At 34.9% G+C, this 22,182-nt stretch overlaps 1 protein-coding gene across 1 annotated transcript in view; it reads right to left on the bottom strand.

Annotated features, from left to right (window-relative positions):
* Positions 1-8,998: 8,998 nt before the first annotated feature.
* Positions 8,999-22,182, bottom strand: part of UBAC1 (UBA domain containing 1) — a 70,578-nt gene continuing 57,394 nt past the window's right edge. The window contains exons 10-12 of the mRNA XM_031954959.1: positions 20,548-20,634; positions 16,754-16,892; positions 8,999-13,092 (exon numbers count right to left, since the gene is read on the bottom strand). Of these exons, the coding sequence (XP_031810819.1) occupies positions 12,977-13,092; positions 16,754-16,892; positions 20,548-20,634 (342 nt within the window). The 3' untranslated portion in view covers positions 8,999-12,976. The remainder of the gene's footprint in view (positions 13,093-16,753; positions 16,893-20,547; positions 20,635-22,182) is intronic.

Raw genomic sequence — 22,182 nt, 5'->3', positions numbered from 1 at the left:
TTCACCATAGCAACTTTATGGTCAGGATGGTTTTTTAGTTATTGTCTGCTCATTTTTTTTTCCCCAGCTCATTTAATGACTTTTAATTTTTATGTTAAATTTGGACCCTGTTCCTGGGGACATTGTACTGAATTTCAGATTTTTCATGCTGTAGTTTTCAGAACTAGTTCTTGGCAGTGTGTAAGTTTTTGGTGCTCCCAAAGTGGTATGATCTAAGGAGAGGTGTGGTCACTGATGTCCTGCCCTATCTATGCTCTGGTCTGTGATCAATCATTTGCCCCCTTTTCCACCTTAAAACTGTGACCAGAGATTCTGCTTCCCTGTTGTCACCACTTCTACTGTGGTAGTGTTTCTCCTCATTCTGAACTGTGCCAATAAAGGAACCCTTATAATATTTCTCTGACCAGTCCTATTGTTGTTTTGTCCTTCATTCTTGAATAGTTCCATGACATCAAGGAACCGACATGAAAGTAAACTGGATTTAAATGAGAGAGGACTGTGTAAGGTCACCTGCCTCACTTTTCCCTCCACAACTGTCTAAGTCTAGTGACCAAATATGGATCAGGATGACTGAAAATGGCTCTGGATGCAGTGAGAGACTTTAGCCTTTTTTAAGTTAAGGTCTTCATCAGGTCTCAATTTGACTGAAGCCACATCCATTCAGTGATTAAGGCCAGGCAAACTGAGTCAAAGAATACTTTTTTATACTTTTATCAGAGCTGAGAGTCCTCAATTTGCTCTAATTCTTAGAAAGCCTGGGAAACCAAGAGGCAAAAATGAAGGGCCAGATGATTCCAAGAAGGGAAGGTACTGGGTGCCAAAGGAAAAACTGACTTGAGGAACCATGAATAGGCCAGTTTATCTGGATTATAACAAGAAATAAAGACTGGAAAGGTAGGAAGGAGCCAGTTTAAGAAAACTTGTAAATGTCAAGCAAAGCATTTTATATCTGATCCTGAAGATAACAATAGTTACTAAGCCAAATTGTCTTTCAAAGCAAAATATGCAAAAATGATTGTTTAAAAAAAAAAAAGTTAGAACCAAAATTAATTTTGAAAATTAAGAATAGACTAACTTTTCAGAGTGCAGAGGCCTTTTCTCATATGTAATCTATATTTCTTCTTCCCAGTCCCACTTTGTCTATCCTGGCATGGGCCAATCAGTCAACTAGCATTATTAAGCACCTACTATGTGCCAGGCCTTGTGCTAAGTGTTATACCAAAAATGCCCAAAGGGACCCTGCTCCTAAGGAAACTGCAATTTAATGGGAGAGAAACTTCAAACTACATACAATCAAGATATAGGACAGGATAAACTGAAGATAATCAATAAGGGAAAGTTAGTCAGATTTGTAAGTACTTTTGAGTTGAATACTTTGACACATCTATAGATCTTATGGACTCATTGGTTGTAGGTGTTTATCACTCTATTGATACAGAATTCCACTCCAATGCTTATTATGTTGAGTCACCTCTTAAGACAATTTACAGTCATTTGAATATTTGAAAATTTTATTTGGCTACTTTGATAAAAGAAGTCAAACATGGAGGGGAAATTTGCATGACCTCCATCTTAAGTATAGGCAATGATGATTATACCCTTGATCTTGTCATCATTCCAAAATATTTAACTTTCATTTTCATAAATTTTTCAAAATTCTTTTGACTGATCAAAATCTTTTATAATCTGCTGTTCAGCAATTTTTCAGTTATGTCTAACTTTTTGTGATTCCCTTTGGGATTTTCTAGGCAAAGATACTGAAGTGGTTTGTCATTTCCTTTTAGGGTTAATTTGCCCAGGATCACACACATTAAGCATCTGAGGCCAGATTTGAATTCAGGAAGAAAAGTTTTTCTGACTCCAGACCCAGCATTCTACCCACTGTACCTGTCACTTTGCCTAAAGATCCTTAATGCTTTTTCTTTGTATACACCAGGACTTTCATTCCTTGCACTCCTTAATTCTTTCCTACATCATCACATTTGAACTGGATATACTCTAATTTTTCCTAATTTCCTAATTCTTGTAGAGCCAGTTCATTATACTAACTTCTATTCTCAAATCCCTTGTACCCTTGTCCCTACTGCTGATCATGTATGGCTAAACTCCCATTCTTTGATCATTCACCTCCTTTGCTCTCATTCATGTTCTGTTGAACAAAGCTGGTTGGGTTCACTACAAATCTAAATTATCTAATCTCAACTGGACCTTCACTTCAGCAAGTCAAACATTTTACTCCAACCTAATTGACTAGCTATCTCACTCTTCATAGGCTATACCAAACTTTGTTTCTTGTCTAGTCACCTAGCATAGCTTCCACTCTTCCTGTTAAGAACCTCACCAAATACTTGACAGAAAAGAGAGTCTATTCTGAAGACAGATTCCTTATACAGGCACCCTTAATCCTGCCTCCTTCCTTCTCCAACAAATTGTCCCAAATATCATTTCTGCTCTTCCTTTAATCCTTCCCTACTGCCTAAAAACATATCCATTCCCCCTTCTGCCTCCATTCTCAAAAAAACTTCATTTTATCTTATGTGAGCTATGGTTCTATATCTGTCCTATTATTTCCAGTCTTCTTACATTTTGTTTTCTTTCATGTACTCAATTCAGCAATAGCCACACTGGTTTACTTGCTATTCATCACACTTGGCACTCCCATATCCCAGCTCTGTGCTGGTTAAATTTTCTCCCTCCTTGTTGCCTAACTCTGTTTCCTTGGCTTCTTTCAAAACTTGGTTCAGATTTCATCTTCTACAGGAGAGCTTTCCTAATAGTTACCCATCCCTCCTACCTGCTGGTGTCTTTCACTCTCAGATAACTTTTTATCTCTCCTGTCTGGGAATGCAAGTATATACACACATATAAGTGTGTGGTCTGTAGCCTATTATGATGTTTGTCTCTATCATTAAAATGAGCTTTTTGAGAGCTGGGATTGTTTTTGCTCTTCTTTGTATCCTCAGTGTTAATTATAGGTGCCTGACCCCTATAAATACTTAATGCTTGTTGATTGACCAGCTGATCCATTTTCATAGCTAATGATCAAACTTTTTACAATTTGGTAATTATCATTTGGAGAATGTACAAAGCCTGGGTTTTAAACATGCTTCATGAGCTTTATGCTCCATAAAGTTAGATTTTTGAGTCCTAGAGTCAATGATAGAAGGTACCTCAGATTATCTAATCTAATACTGTCAATTTATAGGTGAGAAAATCGAGGTCCAGCACCACAAAACTAGTGACAAAGTGAAGAGTAAGACAAAGTTTCATGATTTTTAATCCAGAATGTTTTATATTGCATCTTACTGCTTGGCTGGGCATCAAGAAAAATATTTATTAAAAAAATAGAGTGACAATTTCCCTATCAAGACATAAATGAGGTCTGATTATTGAATTATTGCCACTTGATCTTTGAAAAATTATGGAGAAAAAAATGGTGTCATTAAAAGCTGGAGATGGGCAAATAGCCTGATTTTCAAAAAAAGGTAAGATTGGCATCTACAATGTCTGCAAGATCCTGGAGATCTGTAGCATGACAGGTTCTATCTTAGGGTCATTCATCCACTGGATGCTATTTAATGGGTTTTCAAGCATTGAATTAGGGGAAACGGTTTTATATCTGGCAAAAGTCAAGTATATATTATCAAAGGTTTGGTTTAGTTCTAGTAAGGGAAGACATAAATAACTCTGATGGACTTATTAAGATGGACTAATTTAAATCTTGACAGACTAACCTCATTTTCCTTTTTGATAAAATCATGTACTGATAGGTCAAAGAAGTATCTCTACAAAGTTTACCTAGATTACCTAGATTTCAGCAAAGCATTTAATAACTCATGCTATTCTTCTGGACAACATGGAGATATATTAGTTAAATAAAGCAGAGGGATTCTTAATTGTGTTTAACAGGAATGTGTTTGACAATGCCAAATATAAAAATTGGGTTCATTTTATATAATATATATAAATATTTATAATAGTCCTATTCTCAGGGCAAAGAATTGGAAATTGAAAGGATGTCCATTAACTGGGGAATGACTGAATAAATTGTGGTATGTGATAATGATGGAATATTATTGATCTATAAGAAATAATGAGCAGGGTGCTATCAGAAAAAACTAGAAAGTCCTCCATGAACTCAAAGTGAAATTTATCATGTACATAGCTATAGCAAAGTTATCGAGTAATTAGTTGTGAATGACTTTGGTATTCTCAGCAATGCAATGATCCAAGACTATTCTAAAGGGCTTTTTCTGAAAAATGTTACCCATACCCAGAGAAAGAACTGATTGTGCCTAGATACAGACTGAAGCTTTTTTTTTTTACATTTTTTTCCTTGAGGATTTTGGGGAGGAAAGGAGAGATCTATGTTTTGTTTTGCAACATGATTTCTTCACATGTGCCTTCTCAATGAGGAATGGGTGTGGTGAGAAGGGAGAAAAGCTATAACTCCAAGTTTAAAAACAAATGTAAAAAAATTGTTTTACATGTAACTGGGGGAAAAAAAATGTTGAAACATTGAAAAGAATTTGATTCAGAGTTTTCTGATTTTTTGCTTTGTATCTGCATTTCTTGAATCAATCAACCCTAACCTAAAAATGTAAATTCTCTCTAAAAGGTTCCAAATTTGATTTCCTACCAGTAGAAAGAAAATTAAGATTTGAACTAACTTTCACTATTTGATCTAATTTTTGGCAAAGTAAACTTAAAATTGTGTTAAGATCAATTTTGTTGATTTTTAGCAAAAAGAATTCCTACAAGTGACCTGAACCAAAGAAGTCAGTCAGTTGAAAACTACTCAGATCACACCTAAACTTCTCTGAGGGAAAATTGAAAGAAATTGACTACATCAGATGTTTCCAGACAACCAGATGGCTGTATGAGATGTGATTTCTATGAAATGGACAATTATTATTTTTTTTTTTTACTGTTTACTTTTCCCCTTTGTGTCTTTTATCTGTAATATCTACTTTTTAAAGGGGACTGCTCCCTTTGATTTTGTCATTATGCCAATCAATCTCCCTTTTTCCCTCATATTGTTTCTCATCATTATGCCCTAGAGTTAAGAATCTCTGATGAATTTGTATTATCAATGACTTTCAACAGAATCAAATAGGGGAATAAGAGAAATGATTAGGGCCCTCCAGCCCTTCATTCACAGGAAAGAGAGAACTGAAAGAGCTGACATGTTGGACTGCAATGGTCTAAAATTTAGCCCATTTTTACAGATGAAACAGCCCCAGAGAGATCACTGTTGATTCAAACCCCAGTTCTCCATTGTACAATGCTTAAATTCTTTCACAAATGAGATCTCATAGAGAGGTTAAGTATATTCAAAACTCAAGTCTTAAAAGTGTATATGATGAAGAGAAGAAATGATGAGGTATCCTACTGACTTCCTGAAAGAGAAGTGATAGGCTCAGGTAATAGAATTCTCTCTTACATATTTTTAGATATGACCAATATGGGAATTTGTTTTGCTTGACTGTATATTATTTGTTATAGGAATTTTGTTTTTATTTTTCAGTGGGAAAGGAGGAGGTAGGAAGAGAAAATACATTTTTATTAATTGAAAACATTAAATTTTAAAAATACAAAAAAAGTAATGATTTCCTTCTTGAATTTCTCATCACGTTATAGTGTAAGTTTTTGATACACCTGTCCTGTGTTTTATTCTATTAAACTGTAAATCCTAAAAGTATAAGGATTCTATCTCCCTAAGGCTAAGTATGGCATTTTACATTACTACAGGCTTTTAATGTTTGTAGAATGAACCCTTCTAAGTGGCAACTTATACAGAGCCTGAAGAACAATTTCCATTCCTAAAAAGCCTACATGGATTGAAGAAAGACTTAGTCAACACTGCAAACCACTACCCAAAGATGATATTCATAAAATTTCAAACTTCATTCATTTATGTTAGCACCACTCAACATCTCTTCTGTCACTGAAGAAACAAGACTAAGTAACTAAATTGTTTCCAAGTCTCATCTCCTGTGATGTCAGTTCTGTGAAAAATCTAATCCACCTCTCTAGAACCCACTTCTAGAGACAACTAGACAGGAGACAAAAGGATGGGAATTATCTCAGAATAAACTGTGGCTGAAAAAAAACTCAATCTCATTATTATACAATGAACATCCAGCCCCTTCTTCTGATTATACCAGGACTTTCAAAGTAGACTATGGGGTATAGGAAGCCTTTCATTCAGGCTAATACATTGCTCTGCCTAGTGCAGCACAGCACACCACCACATTAGGAATTTTTTGGCTAGGCTGACTACACCCCCTCAGTACTTTCAATCACAATCACGTTTCAACAGAACCTGGTCAGTAGTCACATACACAAGTTGAGACTCATCCCTAGGGCTAGTTTTAGGTTGAGGTTCATTCATCCCTAGGGCTGGTTTTATATTGGGATAGAGGAAGCAGCCTGCATTGGCAAGTAACCTTGCCCCAAAATCTTCCTGCACCTATTCTGGAAATTCTATCATTAGAATGTTCTTTCTTTGGGTTAAGGCATTTTCCCCAGGGATATGCTTTATCTGTCATTATCACTGAATTAAAAACACTCAGAAAAATTGTCAAGGCAACTAGTAGCCCCACTTTCAAAAGGGTAGATGAAAATTGAAACTCTGGGCATTTTTCCAGGAATGCAGGCTTGGGTCAGCATTAGGGGACAAAAACTAACTTGGCCTGCTTTACAACTTCGCCTTTAGCAATCCCAGTTTACTCATCACTAAACATGGAAGCCTCACCCTGAAAGAGAGAACTTCTAAAAAGCAAGATAAGACAAGTAAGGGTGTATACCAGAACCATTTCCAGGCTGTAACCTCACTACTTCCAGATTCACTCATTTCATTTAATCCATGTGCAATAGCCATACCTCAAGTATCCATGTCAAATAACTCCTATGACTCCCTATTGCCCCACTAATAGGGCTAAAATTTAGTATTTGTGAGTACCAGGTTCCATTACAGCTTTCATCTTGTTCTCTTTATACTGCATAAACAAAACCACACTTAAGACTTACCCTTCATGATTCCCTTATACCTGGATTAACCCTCTTTTCATCACTTCTCCATGATTCATCAAAAACAAAACAATACAAAAAAGGATCCCAAAATCCTGCTTCCCAGCAGGTTTTTTTGATTAACCCAGTTGCACCTATCATCCAGTACTATCTCAATGCAATCAAACTTTTTATATAATTTACTAAGTTACTTTGTGTAATCTTCTATCAGTTTGTATTTAACAGTATTATACCTCCTAGCTATTTAAGGCCTTAGTTTTACTTGTATATTACATGATAAAGTACAGTGTCTCCTTGTCACTTTTCACTAAATGTTTTATGATATTCTTCAAAATGGCTGTAATAATTCTCTGGTGAAGTTTTTGTTTTAAAAGGAATACTCACCTACCATAAAAATAGGTTGTATCATGAAAGAGAGAACTATCTGGTAAAAAAAAAAAAAAAAGATTAATTTTTGATTCTTCATTCCATTTGCTAAGTGTTTATAAAAGATTTAGTATTCTCAGACCACATCCTATTCTACATCTCCTTAATAGCACAATGTGCACAAACAGAAAATGTTGACTTAATGCATCTAATTTATACAGCTAAATACTATGTTTTAGGTCAAGAGAGATCAAAGATTATTAAAATATGGGACTTTAAAAGTAATGTCTTTTGCAAAAAGAAAATACTAGCAGCTTATATAATAAAAAAAAAAACACCTTTTATTTTAATGTTATAAATTTACAGTACACCTATCAGCACAATGTCAATCAGTGTGTGTATGGTGGGGTTGGGGAGGAGAGGGAGATAGAGGAATTAAGATTCAGTAATCATTCTAGTCCCCAAGCAAACTATGTTAACATAGTTGATGATTACCATCAAAGTGGAAACAATCTGTCATATGAACTTGTGCTACCTAGAAATTTTCCTTAAATACCTAAAATCTGCTTTCATTAAAATCCAGCTCAGTGGATTATTATATTTCCCTTCTGAGGGCCATTGGGATTTTTAAAAAAATGCTACACACACCAAAAATCATTTCAAATATTTAGCATTATTACTGATATACTGATTGTATAATTAAATCATGCTCTTATCACCCTATTAGTAGAATGAACTCTGAATTCTTAAGTTTTTGCTATGCCCACCAACTTAAGCTATTCCAGAGTAACATTAAACTTAAAACAAGTGTGCATGCCACAGTATCACTTTCATATAAGAAATATGAGGCACCAAACCTATGCAATAGGTGAAATGAAAATGCAGCACTAAAGCTACCTTGTAGTCACTGCAAATCACATTCTGATATATTTTATTAAACCAGCAAAATATTCAGTCATTTAAAAAAAAATATACAGGCATCACCAGCAGCTGTTAACATTTCATTTGGTAGATATTTAAACATTGTTCTCCCCCAAACTTCCGAACACCACAATGGTACAAAAACAATAACCAAATTCAAGGGGAATTTAATGCATTTACATTTATCAGAAGTTCTTCCTTCAGGTTCAGCCAGGCATTGGTTTGTAAGTGCTTAGACTTTGGAGTTAGGTAACTATTAAAGAGGTAAATGTAATATTACCTATAACTTTTTGTTATTAGTTAAGACTGGGATATTAGTAGAACAAGTTTTGGCAAAGGAAACGCACACTGTATAATCTGCATTTTCAAAGTAAATTAGTAGTCTCTGATGAAAAATCCTCATAAATAGCAACTCTATTACCATTTTGTGTAGCAAGCACACGCTTGATTATATTAAAAAAAAAAATTGGGGGTGGGAGAAGGAAGTAAAATTTCAGACTGCTAAGAGTTTTAACAATCTTGTAAGCACTCAAGAATACTAGAACCAAGAGTCACTGGAGCAGGATAGCTATTCCAGTAAAATTCACTATTAGGAGAACCCTATGGTTCAGTTAGAGAGGACATCTGGGGTCTTTAATCCCCTCAATAATCTTCCAAAGGTCTATTTTTTAAAATAGAATTAAAATGGCGCAAGCTCTTTCAGGCAACTGAATCAGTTCTTTAGAAGATAAAGAATTATCTTTTCACATTTAACTTTGGAAGTCAGTGAGAAGAAATTTTAATCCAAAAGACTAACTACTACAAAGCAAGGGGCACTAGACATGGGCAGGGGACTGGGGTGGTGCCATGTTCTCCATGTCCTCCTCTAACTGCTCCAGTAATAATTTCAAGACATCACAACTAGAATTGTCTGAGAACATAACTGAAAAAAAAAAAAAAAAAAAAAACACCTTTAAACACACTTCTTGCTGTGGTCTCTTGAGGTGGGACATGAGAATAATCCATTGTTACGGTGGTTTTTAGTACCTTAATTTGGTGGATACAGTGTACTGTACTACTAGGTACTCCCCAACTCAGGCATCTAAGATCACATCTAATAGTGTACAGACTTTATCAAGACTACAAACATTTCTCTCAATGTACATATAAATTCTAAAATTTAGACCCATGTCATAAGTTATCATATTTTTGCTCACATTAATAGTTTTTACATCAAATTCTGTGGACCCTTTCCTCAGAAGATACCAATCAACAAGAAAGGAACTCTCACTGGATTTACCTCTATTGAGCTTGTCTCATAAATTAATACCAAGTAATCAATGTTTCAGTAGTAAAATGATTACTGGCTTTTCAAATTGTATTGCATCTTCTACAAAGTTAATATAAATATGAAGCCCTGAGAACAAACTTTCATATAGAACATTTCTATTAAAAATATCAAAGCTTTGTGATCTGACAAAATTATAAATTATATACATATATATGTATATTAAATAAATAAATAAATACCTTTCCATAATCACATGTTTAAGTATCAAAAGGTAATGATTGTCTTTGTCAACCAATGGGATGGTGAAGAACAAGTATGAAAACAATTCATAAAGAATCAATGCTATTGAAGATTCATTAGCTATCTTCTTAGTCTTCCTTTCTTTTACTGTATCTTCTCCTCTCTTTAAGATCAAATGGTATATATTCCTACCTATCTGGCTTGAATGACGCACAGACATGCAGTTGCAGTGGCTTTAGTTTTTCATTCAGTAAGCTGCACAATAATATTGTGATGTATACTAGACTGAAATCTGAAGTTGTAAACATAATTATTACATCCTTTGCCATGGATAGAGAACATCAATTTTGACAGTGCACTTAACTATATTCTCCCTGCCTCTCCCACTGGAAACCTCTTCCTATATATATCAAATCCCAACCCAAAATTTGGTATAAGAATTTTAAAAGTTTTATATCAGTAACATTTGGAATTATCAATATTCCAAACACAGTGGAAAGAGTATAAAATATAACCAATGTTTAGATGGTGATTTCCATGTCTCTTTTCTAAAATCTGCTGAATTGGCCACTTGACAGACATATCCTTGGTCCTAACTGCATACTAAACAGACATGTAAACTAATGGTTTGATTTCACTACCTTCTTATGCGGCATTCTCTGATAATTAGTTTGAATCTACATGAAGTCATTATTCACACTGAATCTTGCTGCAAAAGACTATATATCCTTAGAACATTGTTAATTGCCCAGCAACTGATGGCTCTACCAAGGCAAGTAATACTCTTCAGAAGCCATATAGCCCAAATAGTAATTTACCCTTTTGAAGAGACATATTCAATCAACTACCTTTTAGTTTTTCCCTCTCAATATTTAAAAGATTAACATTCTAAATAACTTGAATTAAGTTCAAGGAAAAAATACATACACACACCCAGAAATGTTTGCTCAGTTTTGCAATATTTTAAAGATGCAGTACTTCTTTGGCTATATAAAACAGTTTTGTTTTCATAGCAATTCCAGTGTATACAAGCAAATTAGAATCTAGTTTAGGCTTATGAATCAAGTCAATTTTCTTACATAGGGCTCTTGAAAATCTGCATACAGAAGGAATAATGAACTCAGGAAATTTTCACAACCTGGGAGAAGAGGTACTTTAATAAGGGTTATTGTGTACTATTTGGATAAATTTTATACAAAGTAAAAATCATTCTGTAGTACAAAAGAAAAATTCCTATTGTACTAAATGCCAAACTTTACATTGTAACATGGATTTTGTATATCTAAGATATTTTGCTCTTTCATATTATATAGAGTCAAATAAGTAATATGTTAGTACTTTATAAATTAATGAATCACTAATCATTTTAGAAGTATAGCATTTCCCACCCAGCATCATCCCCTAGGTTTTTTTTTTTTTTCCCTTTAAGGGGGAAAGGAAAATGATTCTTCTTCAGAAATGAATATATCATTAAATTCCTCCCTTATGTGGTCAGTCACTCTGCATACTAGTCAGATGCTAAAAATACTGACGTGTAAACTTACTCTTTTGAGTGGGAGAAGTACCAGGAGGAATATCACTCTCTATCAAGGAAGAGGGAAAAAATGAAAATCATTTATTCCACAGATTTTCAAGTTAAAAATAAATGAATTAAGGATTTTCTGAGTTAAAAAAAAAAAAAGCCCAGACTCCCAACTGGTCATGTTTAAGAACAAACTATTAAAGAACAGATACATTGCAATACTTCACACATATGTTCAGGAGTGTCTTACATAGATTATTTTTTTCCAAACAAATATGAGAAACAGAAAATGCCTAAAAGAGCTGCAAAAAATCATTTTTTATATTTCTGACCTAAAGTTTTAAATCTAATACCATGAAAATACCTGGTCAGATAAAAATGCTGTTGTACAGGCTGGTTAATTAGGACTGTCATATAGCTAAGATCTCAGCTACAAGACTTCTTTACTTATTGGATGGTCACGGAAGAATGATAGTTCCACAATGTGTAAGCCAAGTAATGCCAGATAATATTTAGGTGCCAATAATCAAGGCAACTATGTTAGTGCATTAAGGCGATGTTATTTGGCTGCCTTCAAGAGAATGTTAGTCACCAAAAACATCCTCAGAAGACAACTACTTGTGGCAATTGCAATGAACAAAGAATTTTTTTTTAATTTAAAAAGAGGGCAAAGAGGCAGAAAAGTTATCAGTTTAATGCCTTAAACAGAGCCCGCTTTATCTTAAAATACATACTATAGGGGAATGTGAGGAAATTGTGTTCTATTGATTTTTAAGCTCATTAAATTAAAAGAAAACAGTCTTTTTACCATCAAAATATGTCTACACATTAATAGAATCTACCCCTGTAGATATAAAAATATTGGTGTGGCAAAATGAATAGTCAGAGAAAAAATACTGCATCTTTAATATAGTGAGATGTAAATTGCTTAAAGAAATGTAACATTTTTTTCTTTGGGTACTAGAACAACACTAACACAGAAAATAGGAAAAAGGAAAACTATTTATTAAAGAAATTTAACCTATGAATTAATCTACTTAAATTAGTATGTCTGATGTTAACAGTTTGGATTGAAACATGCTCTCTCAAAAACATCTAGATTTTAAAATCAAACTCTAAGGGTCAATTCAAATAGCATTTCATTTTAATAATCATAACTTAATACTCTTAAGAGATGAGTATATCATTTAATTCCTCACTGAAGTGGTCAGTCACTTTTTGTAAACATCGGTCAGATGCTAAAAATACTGACTTGTAAACTACCCTCACAGATTCTTTTTTTTTTTTTTTAAAGCAATAAGGTATAAAACCAGAACAGTCATTATTGTCTCAAACAATCCCATGTAAGCTGTTTGCATGAGTATTTTTCGAGATATGGATTTTTTACTCAATCTAACTGAAGGCAAACCGTTCTTCCACTACCAATAAATCCATAAGGCAACTACATTTCCAGCTGGCCATAAGCTACACTCTTTCTTGTTTGAGAAGTATAACTAAGAGGGCCTCTAGCCAAATACCAAAAGCTATTTTTCTTCTCCTCCCCCCAAATCCTCGGCTCCTTCTTCTCTTGAGGAACCTGAAGCTGTGGGCAGCGGGAGCAGCAGAGTGGAGGGGTATCCATCACCCTAGGTGCGGTTCAGTGTCTGAAAGATCCTGGAGATCTGTAGCATGACAGGTCCTGTCTCAGGGTCATTCATCCACTGGGTGCTATTTAATGGGTTTTCAAGCATATCTTCAAATGCTGTGGAAAGAGAAAGAGTAATTATCCACCTCATGATGTTTTCAGTACATATAAGAGATAGGAATGGGGAATCAAATCTCTGATTTCATTGGTGCAGGGAAATTTTCCAATGAGGAAACTTCCTTTATCAATGTATTCTATGCATTATTATATTCCTAAAAAGTTCCCTAGAGCACTGAGAAGTTGTCAGTCAGTAAGCATTCATTAAGCATCTACTATGTACTAGGCATTGTGCTAAATGATGGGAAGACAAAAAAAGTTAAAAGACAATCCTTGTTCTCAAAAAGTTCACAGTCTAATGGAAGTTAAGTGAATTGTCCAGATGCACCCAAGTGTATGTGGGAGAGGTGAGACTTGAAATCAGGTCTCCTTGACTTCCTCCAATATGCCATGATAACTGATATAAAGTTGATATAAAAAACCTTTTGCACAAGGTAATTTTGGGGGTTGGAGGAAGGAGAGTTATTATTAGGTTGTAGAATCAGGAATGGTTCATAACTTTAAACTGAGTTTTGAAAGAAACTAGAGATTCTAATTTCCTTGGGTGATGAGAGTGCATTCTAAGCATGAGAGAACAGCCTATGCAAGAATAGGGAGATAAAACATCATATGCTGAATAGTACTAAGATTAGTTTAGTTAGGACATAAAGGAAAAATATGTTTAAATCTGCAAAACCTGGTTGAAGTCAAGGACTTTAAATTATAAACAAAGGAGTTTACATTTTATCATAAGCTGAGGCGGAGCCAAGATAGTAGAGGACAGGACACTGCTTGAGCTCTTTCCAACTTCCCTCAAAACCAACACTAGATCAAAGACTCTAAATGGATTTTGGATTGACAGAACCCACAAATATTCAGAGTATAATAATTTTCCAGCTTAAGATATCTTAGAAGGACTTGGGCAGGGGGGATAGGGCCCAGCATACGAGTGGTGCAGAGACCCAGCACAGTGCAAGGAGACCCAGTGTGGGGAATCTAGCAGGAAACTCTTAGCCAAAGCTCAGCTACGTTGCCTATTCTGTCCTGATTCAAAAGGCGAGTACAACTATTTCAAAGTCCAAATCTTTTTATACAGCAAAATAACTGTTTGGACATGTATACATATATTGTATTTAACTTATACTTTAACATATTTAACATGTATTGGTCAACCTGCCATGTGGGGGAAAGGGTGGGAGGAAGGAGGGAAAAAGTTGGAACAAAAGGATTTGCAACTGTCAATGCTGAAAAACTACCTATGCATATATCTTATAAATAAAAAGCTATAATAAAAAAAAAAAACCCAAAAGGCTAGTGTATGAGCAGACCAGCTGTGAGACCACCAACACAACTACAGAAGGCAAATTGTGAGCCACTGAACCCAGCATATCAAAAAGGGACTTGACCAGGATCACCTAGCACAGTGGGAAAGCCTGCAGCACAACCAGTCCTAGCAGAGTCAGTGAAAATTTTATTAAACTCCTGATAAGAAACCTTGTAACAATTAACCAATTTATAAAGTTTCTTAAGAGTGTTTATTATTAAAACACTTGGCATTATTTGAAATGGAAAACTACTGATCCCTTGATCCAACACATGGTGCTAAAGATATTACCAAACCAAATTTCTATACTTTAAAATTTTCAAGTACTAGAAAGTTCTTTTGACCAATAAAATTTCATTTCATACTAAGTTGTCATCAACGAGAGTTTTTGTATCTTTAAAAACATAGCAGTTTCTTTAAACTATTCTGAGATTCAGTTTGACTTGTTGTGAAACATGAATGTAATGGAGTATTACTGTTCTGTGAAAAGCAATTAATATAATACATATAATAAGAGGAAGATATAAACTGCTAAAAAATGAAGTAGGCAGAAGCAAGAAAACTATACAGGACTATAACAATGTAGAAGGAAAGAACAATAAAACAATACTATACAATGATGACTAAGTTTGGCTTCAAAGACAGAACTTGAAAAATACTCTCTCTCTACTTCTTTGTAAGGTGAGAACTATGGCCGTGATTCTTTTCATATAATTTCACACTTTTTCAATGTGTCCAGTGGTCTCCCAAAATTTTTTTCTTCTATGATAATAGGGGATGGCTCTTTGGGAAGAGAAAAAAGGATACCTATACTGGAAAATTTAAGTGATACAGAAATAAAATACATTGATACAATTTTATTTTGAAAAACCCATTTGGAAAATTTAAGGACTAGTACCAAAATAATTATTCCAAGTGATATCATCATGGAAATTATTAACTTGATGACTAACATGAGATTGGTACATGTAGATTCATCTAGCCTCTACATATACATTTTATTCCATTAGATTTTCTCCAGGAAAGGAACTTTCTTTTTGACTGTGAAAAATACAGTTGCACCACAAGGCAAAGCTCCAAGCAGATTAAAACCATGTGTTCATAATTATTATTTCAGCCTTGACAGAGCTAACATAAAAATCTATGCTAAAAGTTGCAAATGCCATTCAATTCTATGTACATTCTTTCTGTATTGTAGTTTTTTTTTTTTCCAAGATTATGAAACAAACCGTATATAGGTCCTAATCTTTTAATTTAATTCAACTTTTGTGCCTAAAATTATTAAAACTATGTTATATTCCCACAAACATAATTAATTAATTCACCCACAAGACATTTTAAGCCTTAAATTCAGGCTAGTTTTTTTTTGTTATTATTGTTGTTTTTGTCCTATATAATATGTAATTCTCCAGCAGATCTAAATTTCTAACTTCTCATTTAAGTCATATTGTGGATCACATGATCTTGGCTTGTCCAAGAAATTATAACTCCTCATATTATAGTACCTTAAATGTTATAAAATAAAGGAAAATTCTGGGAAGATGATGGAGTAAGTCAGAAAATTCCAAGTTCTCCAGCTATCCTCCCACAACCCAAACAAAACTGTGCCTCAAGAAGAACATAGACCAGAAAGAAAAAATAAGAATTGGGACAAAACAGTGGTCCTTCTGGGACAACCAAAGAAGCCCAGAAGAAAGACTCCAGGTTGGTGATTATCATGATCCAGGATTGAAGTCTGACTCAGGATGAAGGTTTGACTAGTGTGAAGTCTAGACTAACTCCACTGAAACAGCAAGCTGAAAGTCCTGGGGCTTAGCTAAATTCAGAAGTAGCCTGAGGTCCAATCACATGAATTTCACTTCCTGGACAGTGCAGGTAGCTGAGGGTCTGAGTCTGGGAAGTCTGGGAAGATTGAGGGAAACCTCTTCTGATAAGGAACACCAGACCCAACTGAGCTACTGAGACATGGCCCTGGGAAAGAAGGAACAAACACACACACTCAGTAAACACTGAAGCGGTGGGGTAGGGAAGCTGCTGGCTTCTGGCACTTAGGAAAGGGTAGTTTTTCAGTTCTGGATTCCAAGCCAAAGGGAGGAAGTGAAATAAAGCCAGCAGCAACATCCTTCTCACCCCAAAACTAACAAGCTCTTATATTAAAGGATAATGTATATATCATTAGACCCATTTTATTTATGAGAAAATTGAGACTTAAAAAAGTTAAGCATCACACCAATCATGATACAAATATTAAAGCTGGAGGATACCAGATGAGAGCTACTTCAAGCATAAACCTATTCTCAATTTTTTTATTTGGAATAGCCAAGATTCTATCTGTGTGCAAAACACTGCAATACTTACCTAACAAGGTTTTAGGATTAGTTAGTCCTAACTGCACAACTGGGTTGTCAAGGATGGCTTGAAAGAGAGGACTATCAGGATCAATTCCCTTATCTAAATCTTCTGGTGAGGGTTTTCTGTCTCCCAGCAGCCATTCACACTGAAAAATTCAGGAACAGTTGTTATTAGAATTCCCCAACAAATATAATTTTTGTAAAAAATAAGGAATCGACCACATATATAATTACTTTATGTTCCCAATAAAGAAATATTTTCTTAGTTCTTGAAAAATTCTCAAGGTTTACTAATAGAAAGTAAAAATTAAAATTAAACTAAGTCTAGGTTGGAAGTGATGTACAATGAGGAATAGGCTCCAGAAGAAAAGGAATTATAAATCTGATTACCATAGTCATTCAGCTTAACTACCTTGGTTTCTCCACTTATAAAATAAAGGCAATAGCAGGATTTTCCTGTACTTCACTTTTCCTACAGTTGTTCTTTGTTCTTATTATCACTACTAGTGCCTTCCCTTCTCAGTGACCACTCAAGCCATTACCACTGTTTTGAACTGACTTTTCTCCCTTCACAGTATTAACCCTATAGTTTATTAATTCAATACTACACTGTTTTTTAATCTTTAATCTTATGTGTTGTCAAACTCCAGTCTTAGGATATTCCCAATATCCACCTGCTTCTCTGCTGATTCAAGTGCAGAATGGGGCTTGAGGAAGGAAGTCACACCATTGTGTTCAGTAAAAATTTATGTTCTCTAATTCTTACCAGGCACTAAATGCAGCAAGGTAATCCTTTTACTTCTTAACTGATTCTAACTCTACCCAGATGTTCTCTTCTTAAGCTTCAAACAACTAAGCTGACAACGCATACTTTAGCAAGAAAACAGAGGCCTTTTGCTGTGAATTCTCTCTTCTCTGCATTTCAAAACCCCTTGACATTACCACTCCATTTTTTTTCTTCCTTTATTTATTCCAGTCTCTGATAAAGAGATGCATATATTCACCAAGGCTAACGCTTCTTTATGTATCAGAGATGCAACCCCCTTCCAATTCTTTCAGCAGAATGATCCTAAATTCATCCTCCTACTTGCTCCAATCTTCAATCTCTCCCTATTCTTTCCTATTGCCTAGAAACTTTCTTATCCTTAAAAAAACTTTTTCTTGACTCTACTTCTGAAAGCTATCATCTAATAACTTTCTTCCCTTTCTCAAACTCCTAGAAAAAGCTGACTCCGTTTCCTCTTCTCTTACTCACTTCTAAAGCTTTTGCAATTACTTCCAAACTTACCACTCAATTAAAAGTGCTCTCTCCACAGTTATCAATGATCTTTTAATTGCCAAATTCAAAAGCCTTTTCTCAATTTTCTTACTTTATGACTTCTCTGAATCATTTGGCACTATTAATACCTCCTGCTCTGTATTACTCTTTTGAGTCTCCTCCTGTCTAACTATTACTGCTCAGTGTCCCTGGCTGGATTATCATCCATATTCCACTCTCTATTTTTGTTGTACAAGTTTTAGTCCTGAGTCTTCCTCTTCTCTTTTTACATACTTTCTTGGAGAACTTTTGCATCAACAATACAATCTTCTGCTTTTAAGATAAGGAGAGAAAATAACTTTGCATCTCACCAGTTCCCCTGCTTGCTATACATGAGAAAAAGAGAAACACTATTTCATCAAATACGAGATTCCTCCCTTAAAGGGAAAAGGAGAAATACAATTCTATCACATTTCCTGCCTGGTCTTCTGTGGTTAAGGAAGGGGAATAACACCATTTCTTTACTCCCAGCATTTGTCCCCTCACCTAAATTGCCTAAGACTCTGAAAGGACTCCAATTTGAGTCCAATGAAAGTCTACTAGAACTCATTTCTCAATGGTTATCAAACCTGATCATACCCAATTCATCTCAATGATTCTGAACCTCTGATCTCTCATTCCTTCAACCCAATACTTCCAATATCTGGCTCTAAATCCCTTTCAAAACCTGCTTCATGGGTAATAAACAAAGCTAACATTTTAAATCTTCTTCTTTCCAACTTCTTCTATCTTCTAACTTTCAATTAGATCTTCCTGATGGCACAACCTACCTGACTTCCCTTTCCAGCACTGGCTACATTTCTCCCCAAATTCACTGGTCAAAGGGAGAGAATAAATACTCTTTGCTCTCCATTGCCACTTCCAGGTTCTTCCTCTATCACCAACACTCAGTAGTCTCTCTTCTTTTGAGGTTCACTCAATGCATGTCTATCACTCAATCAAAATTCTGGTAGCTACTGTCTACTGATCTCCAGGATGACCTCTTTCCTCCCACAATAAGTTCAATGACTAGCTCATGAATTCTTTCTTTTTCAACTCCTGAGACTTCAGTGCACGCGTGCGCGTACTTCAGTCTGGTGCTCTATCCACTGTGCCACCTAGCTGCCCCTTTTAGCATATATATTAACACACCTTAATTTAACAATTCCTCAGTTTATCATTTCAATTACCTACTCCTTTAACCCACCTAAGCCAATATGAAAATGGTCATACCCTTGATCTTACTATCACCTGCCATTATGCTACTTTCATATTCGTGAATTGTGAAAATCCCTTACTTTATCATAATTGACTGTCATTCAATCTTTTCTTCCTCCTTAGAAACCCTAAACACTGTTTTGTCTTCATTATGACTTCCCAGACCTTGGACCTTCATGTCTCTCTCAGGCCTTCAGCCCAGCACTGGCTACACTCTCTTCCTTTCTCCAACTTAACTGCTGGATGAACTAATTCAGTCCTACTTTGTTCTCTTTCCAAGTCCCTTAAGTTTTTCTTGTATTTATGATTTTGTCCTATGAAATCTTAGCTTTAGATCACTTCTATCATTCTCTGTCTTTGTTCCTATATGTATGCTGCTGAAAAAAGCTAGGGGAAAAAAAAATCAGAAAACCATACTGATTGGATTCACTACAAATTAATGTTATATAATCCCAATTGGACAATTTTTTTACACTACTCTAAATGATCAATTAATTCCCACTCAACACAGTGGCTTTTTCCAATATTTTTATATGAGGCTATTTGACAAGAGCTCTCTCTTCTTCTGTTCCTCAACTTACATCATTCAGATACTTTCCACTTCTACGTTCTCCTCACCCCAGTCTCACATGAAGAGTTGGATACCTCTTTGCTAACACATTACCTTCTCATGTAATGATTCCATATTTCTCTGTTTTCTATGGAAAACCATCCTCTCTAACATTTCTACTTTCTCACTTACATCTCCTTGTCTACTGCTTACTTCCCTACTGTCTACAACCATGGCCATTCATCCTCACATTCATACCCAATGTGAATTCATACCCAACACAACTTCTTTGTGGTTAAACTCCTTATGAACACAGGTTGTCCATAATCAATACTTCCACTTTCTTTCCACAATCTCTTAATTTTCTATAGTTATTAGATTTTTAAACACATCATTCAACTGAAACTGTTCTCTCCAAAGTTACCAATGATCTCTTAACTGACAAATTTAACAGTTTTTTCCCAATCTTCATCCTTTCTGACTTCTCATAAAATGCTATTGTCATCATGGGGAAAAATAAATCCTAGGTAACAGGGATGACATGTATAGAATCATGAAAAGACAGAATTAGAATGAAAAACAGAAGTAGTACAGTTTGGATAGAATAGCAGATGTAGGGAAATATTATTAAACAAGGGGAAAAAAAATTAACCATACTCTTCAAATTAGGATTAGAATATGAAGTGAACAAAAATTTCCATTTCAATTGACTATTTTTCAACTATGCAGTACTCACCGCTGCATTTTGCTGGTTGTTGTTGACTTTCAGTGCATCCACCACTTCCTTTTCATCAAATCCCATCTCCATCAGAGCAATGACAGCCTAAACAAGAATTCCACAGCTCATTAAATAACCATGCTCACTGAAAACAAGTCAGCAAATTCAACAAACAAGTCATCTGACATAAAACTAAATCATTTTTATTTGGGAAGGGGAAGGTTTGAAGACTAAGGCAATTGGAGTTAAGTGGCTTACTCAGAGTCACATAGCTAGTAAATGTCTAGTGTCTGAGGCTGCAAACCACTTTTATTTAATGGTATTTCAGCAAAGGTGCTTCTTAATTCAGTACCACTAGATTTACTATAATTATTTTACTCTGTAACTTTATTGCAATACAATAGTGTACCGACTATCTAAACAATCTGATAATTACTAATGCAAAGAATAATATAAAATGATCTTACTAAATGAAGATAGGAAATATCAGTAAAGAATGCTCAGTGTTAGAACTAGAAAGTACTTCAGGCATCATCTAATTCAATCCATTCCTTGTAGTTGAAAAGACAGTCAACAAGCATTTATTCTTCTTCTACTTCTTTTTTTTTTGATGAGGCAATTGGGGTTAAATGACTTGCCCAGGATCACACAGCTTGGAAGTGTTAAGTGTCTGAGACCACATTTGAACTCAGGTCCTCCTGACTTCAGGGATTCGGAACATCCACTGCGCCACCTAGCTGCCCTTCAACAAGCATTTATTAAACACTTCTGTATTAGGCACTGTGCTAGGTGAAAATACAAAGAAAGGTAGGGGTACAAATAAGGTAGTTGGGGGCCCTGAAAGGGGAATTAAATTTTCCAAGGTAAATGAGTCACATAGAGCCAGTTTTAGAACTCAGGTTTCCTGAGTTATAGTCCAGTATTACTGCCACTATGCCATGCTGTCTCCTCTCAATAATCTAGGAAAAGATTAGAAAGAAAAGCTCCTTTCCTACCAATATATTGAACATTGATGAAGAAACTTTTCAGAAATCATATCTGTGATCACACTGTATTTCCAGAACCATTTCTCTATAAATCAAAAAGAATCTGTATTTTATAATGATCTTTGCTAAATAAAAACATAGGACCATTTAAAACTAAGATTTAGAGCTGGGAGGGCCTTCAAAGAATATTAGGCATGGAGGAACATTAAGAGAACATCTACTCCAATTCCTCCATTTAAAAAATGGGGAATGTAAGGCACAGTGCCTTGAACATAGTAAGCATTAAATAAATACTTTATCTATCATGAAGGTAAAGTAACTTGTCCCAAATCATAGTTAGTTAGTGAAAGAGCTAGGACTAGAGGAGCTATAGTTTTCAAACTCCTAGACTAGCACATTTTTCAAATACATCTAGACTAATCCCAGACTAATACATTTTTTGCTAACATAGCTACACTATTCTGAATGTATATGGCTATTATTTGTTATAAGTGACAGACTAATCAAAGGGAAAAAATTTTCAGCTATTTTACATTTTAAAAATCATTATTCAAGAATAAAATACTTAACACATTTCAAATACCTATCAGAATGATGTAGAGGAAAAGTTTTTTTTAGGCAGCATTAGGTTCTATAGTATTAAATGTATTGATAATATTAAGCAATT

This window comes from Sarcophilus harrisii, chromosome 2 (genome assembly GCF_902635505.1).
Source record: "Sarcophilus harrisii chromosome 2, mSarHar1.11, whole genome shotgun sequence".
Lineage (NCBI taxonomy): Eukaryota > Metazoa > Chordata > Mammalia > Dasyuromorphia > Dasyuridae > Sarcophilus > Sarcophilus harrisii.
Note: the sequence above shows the minus strand (reverse complement) of the source record. Positions and strands in the feature narration are given on the sequence as shown.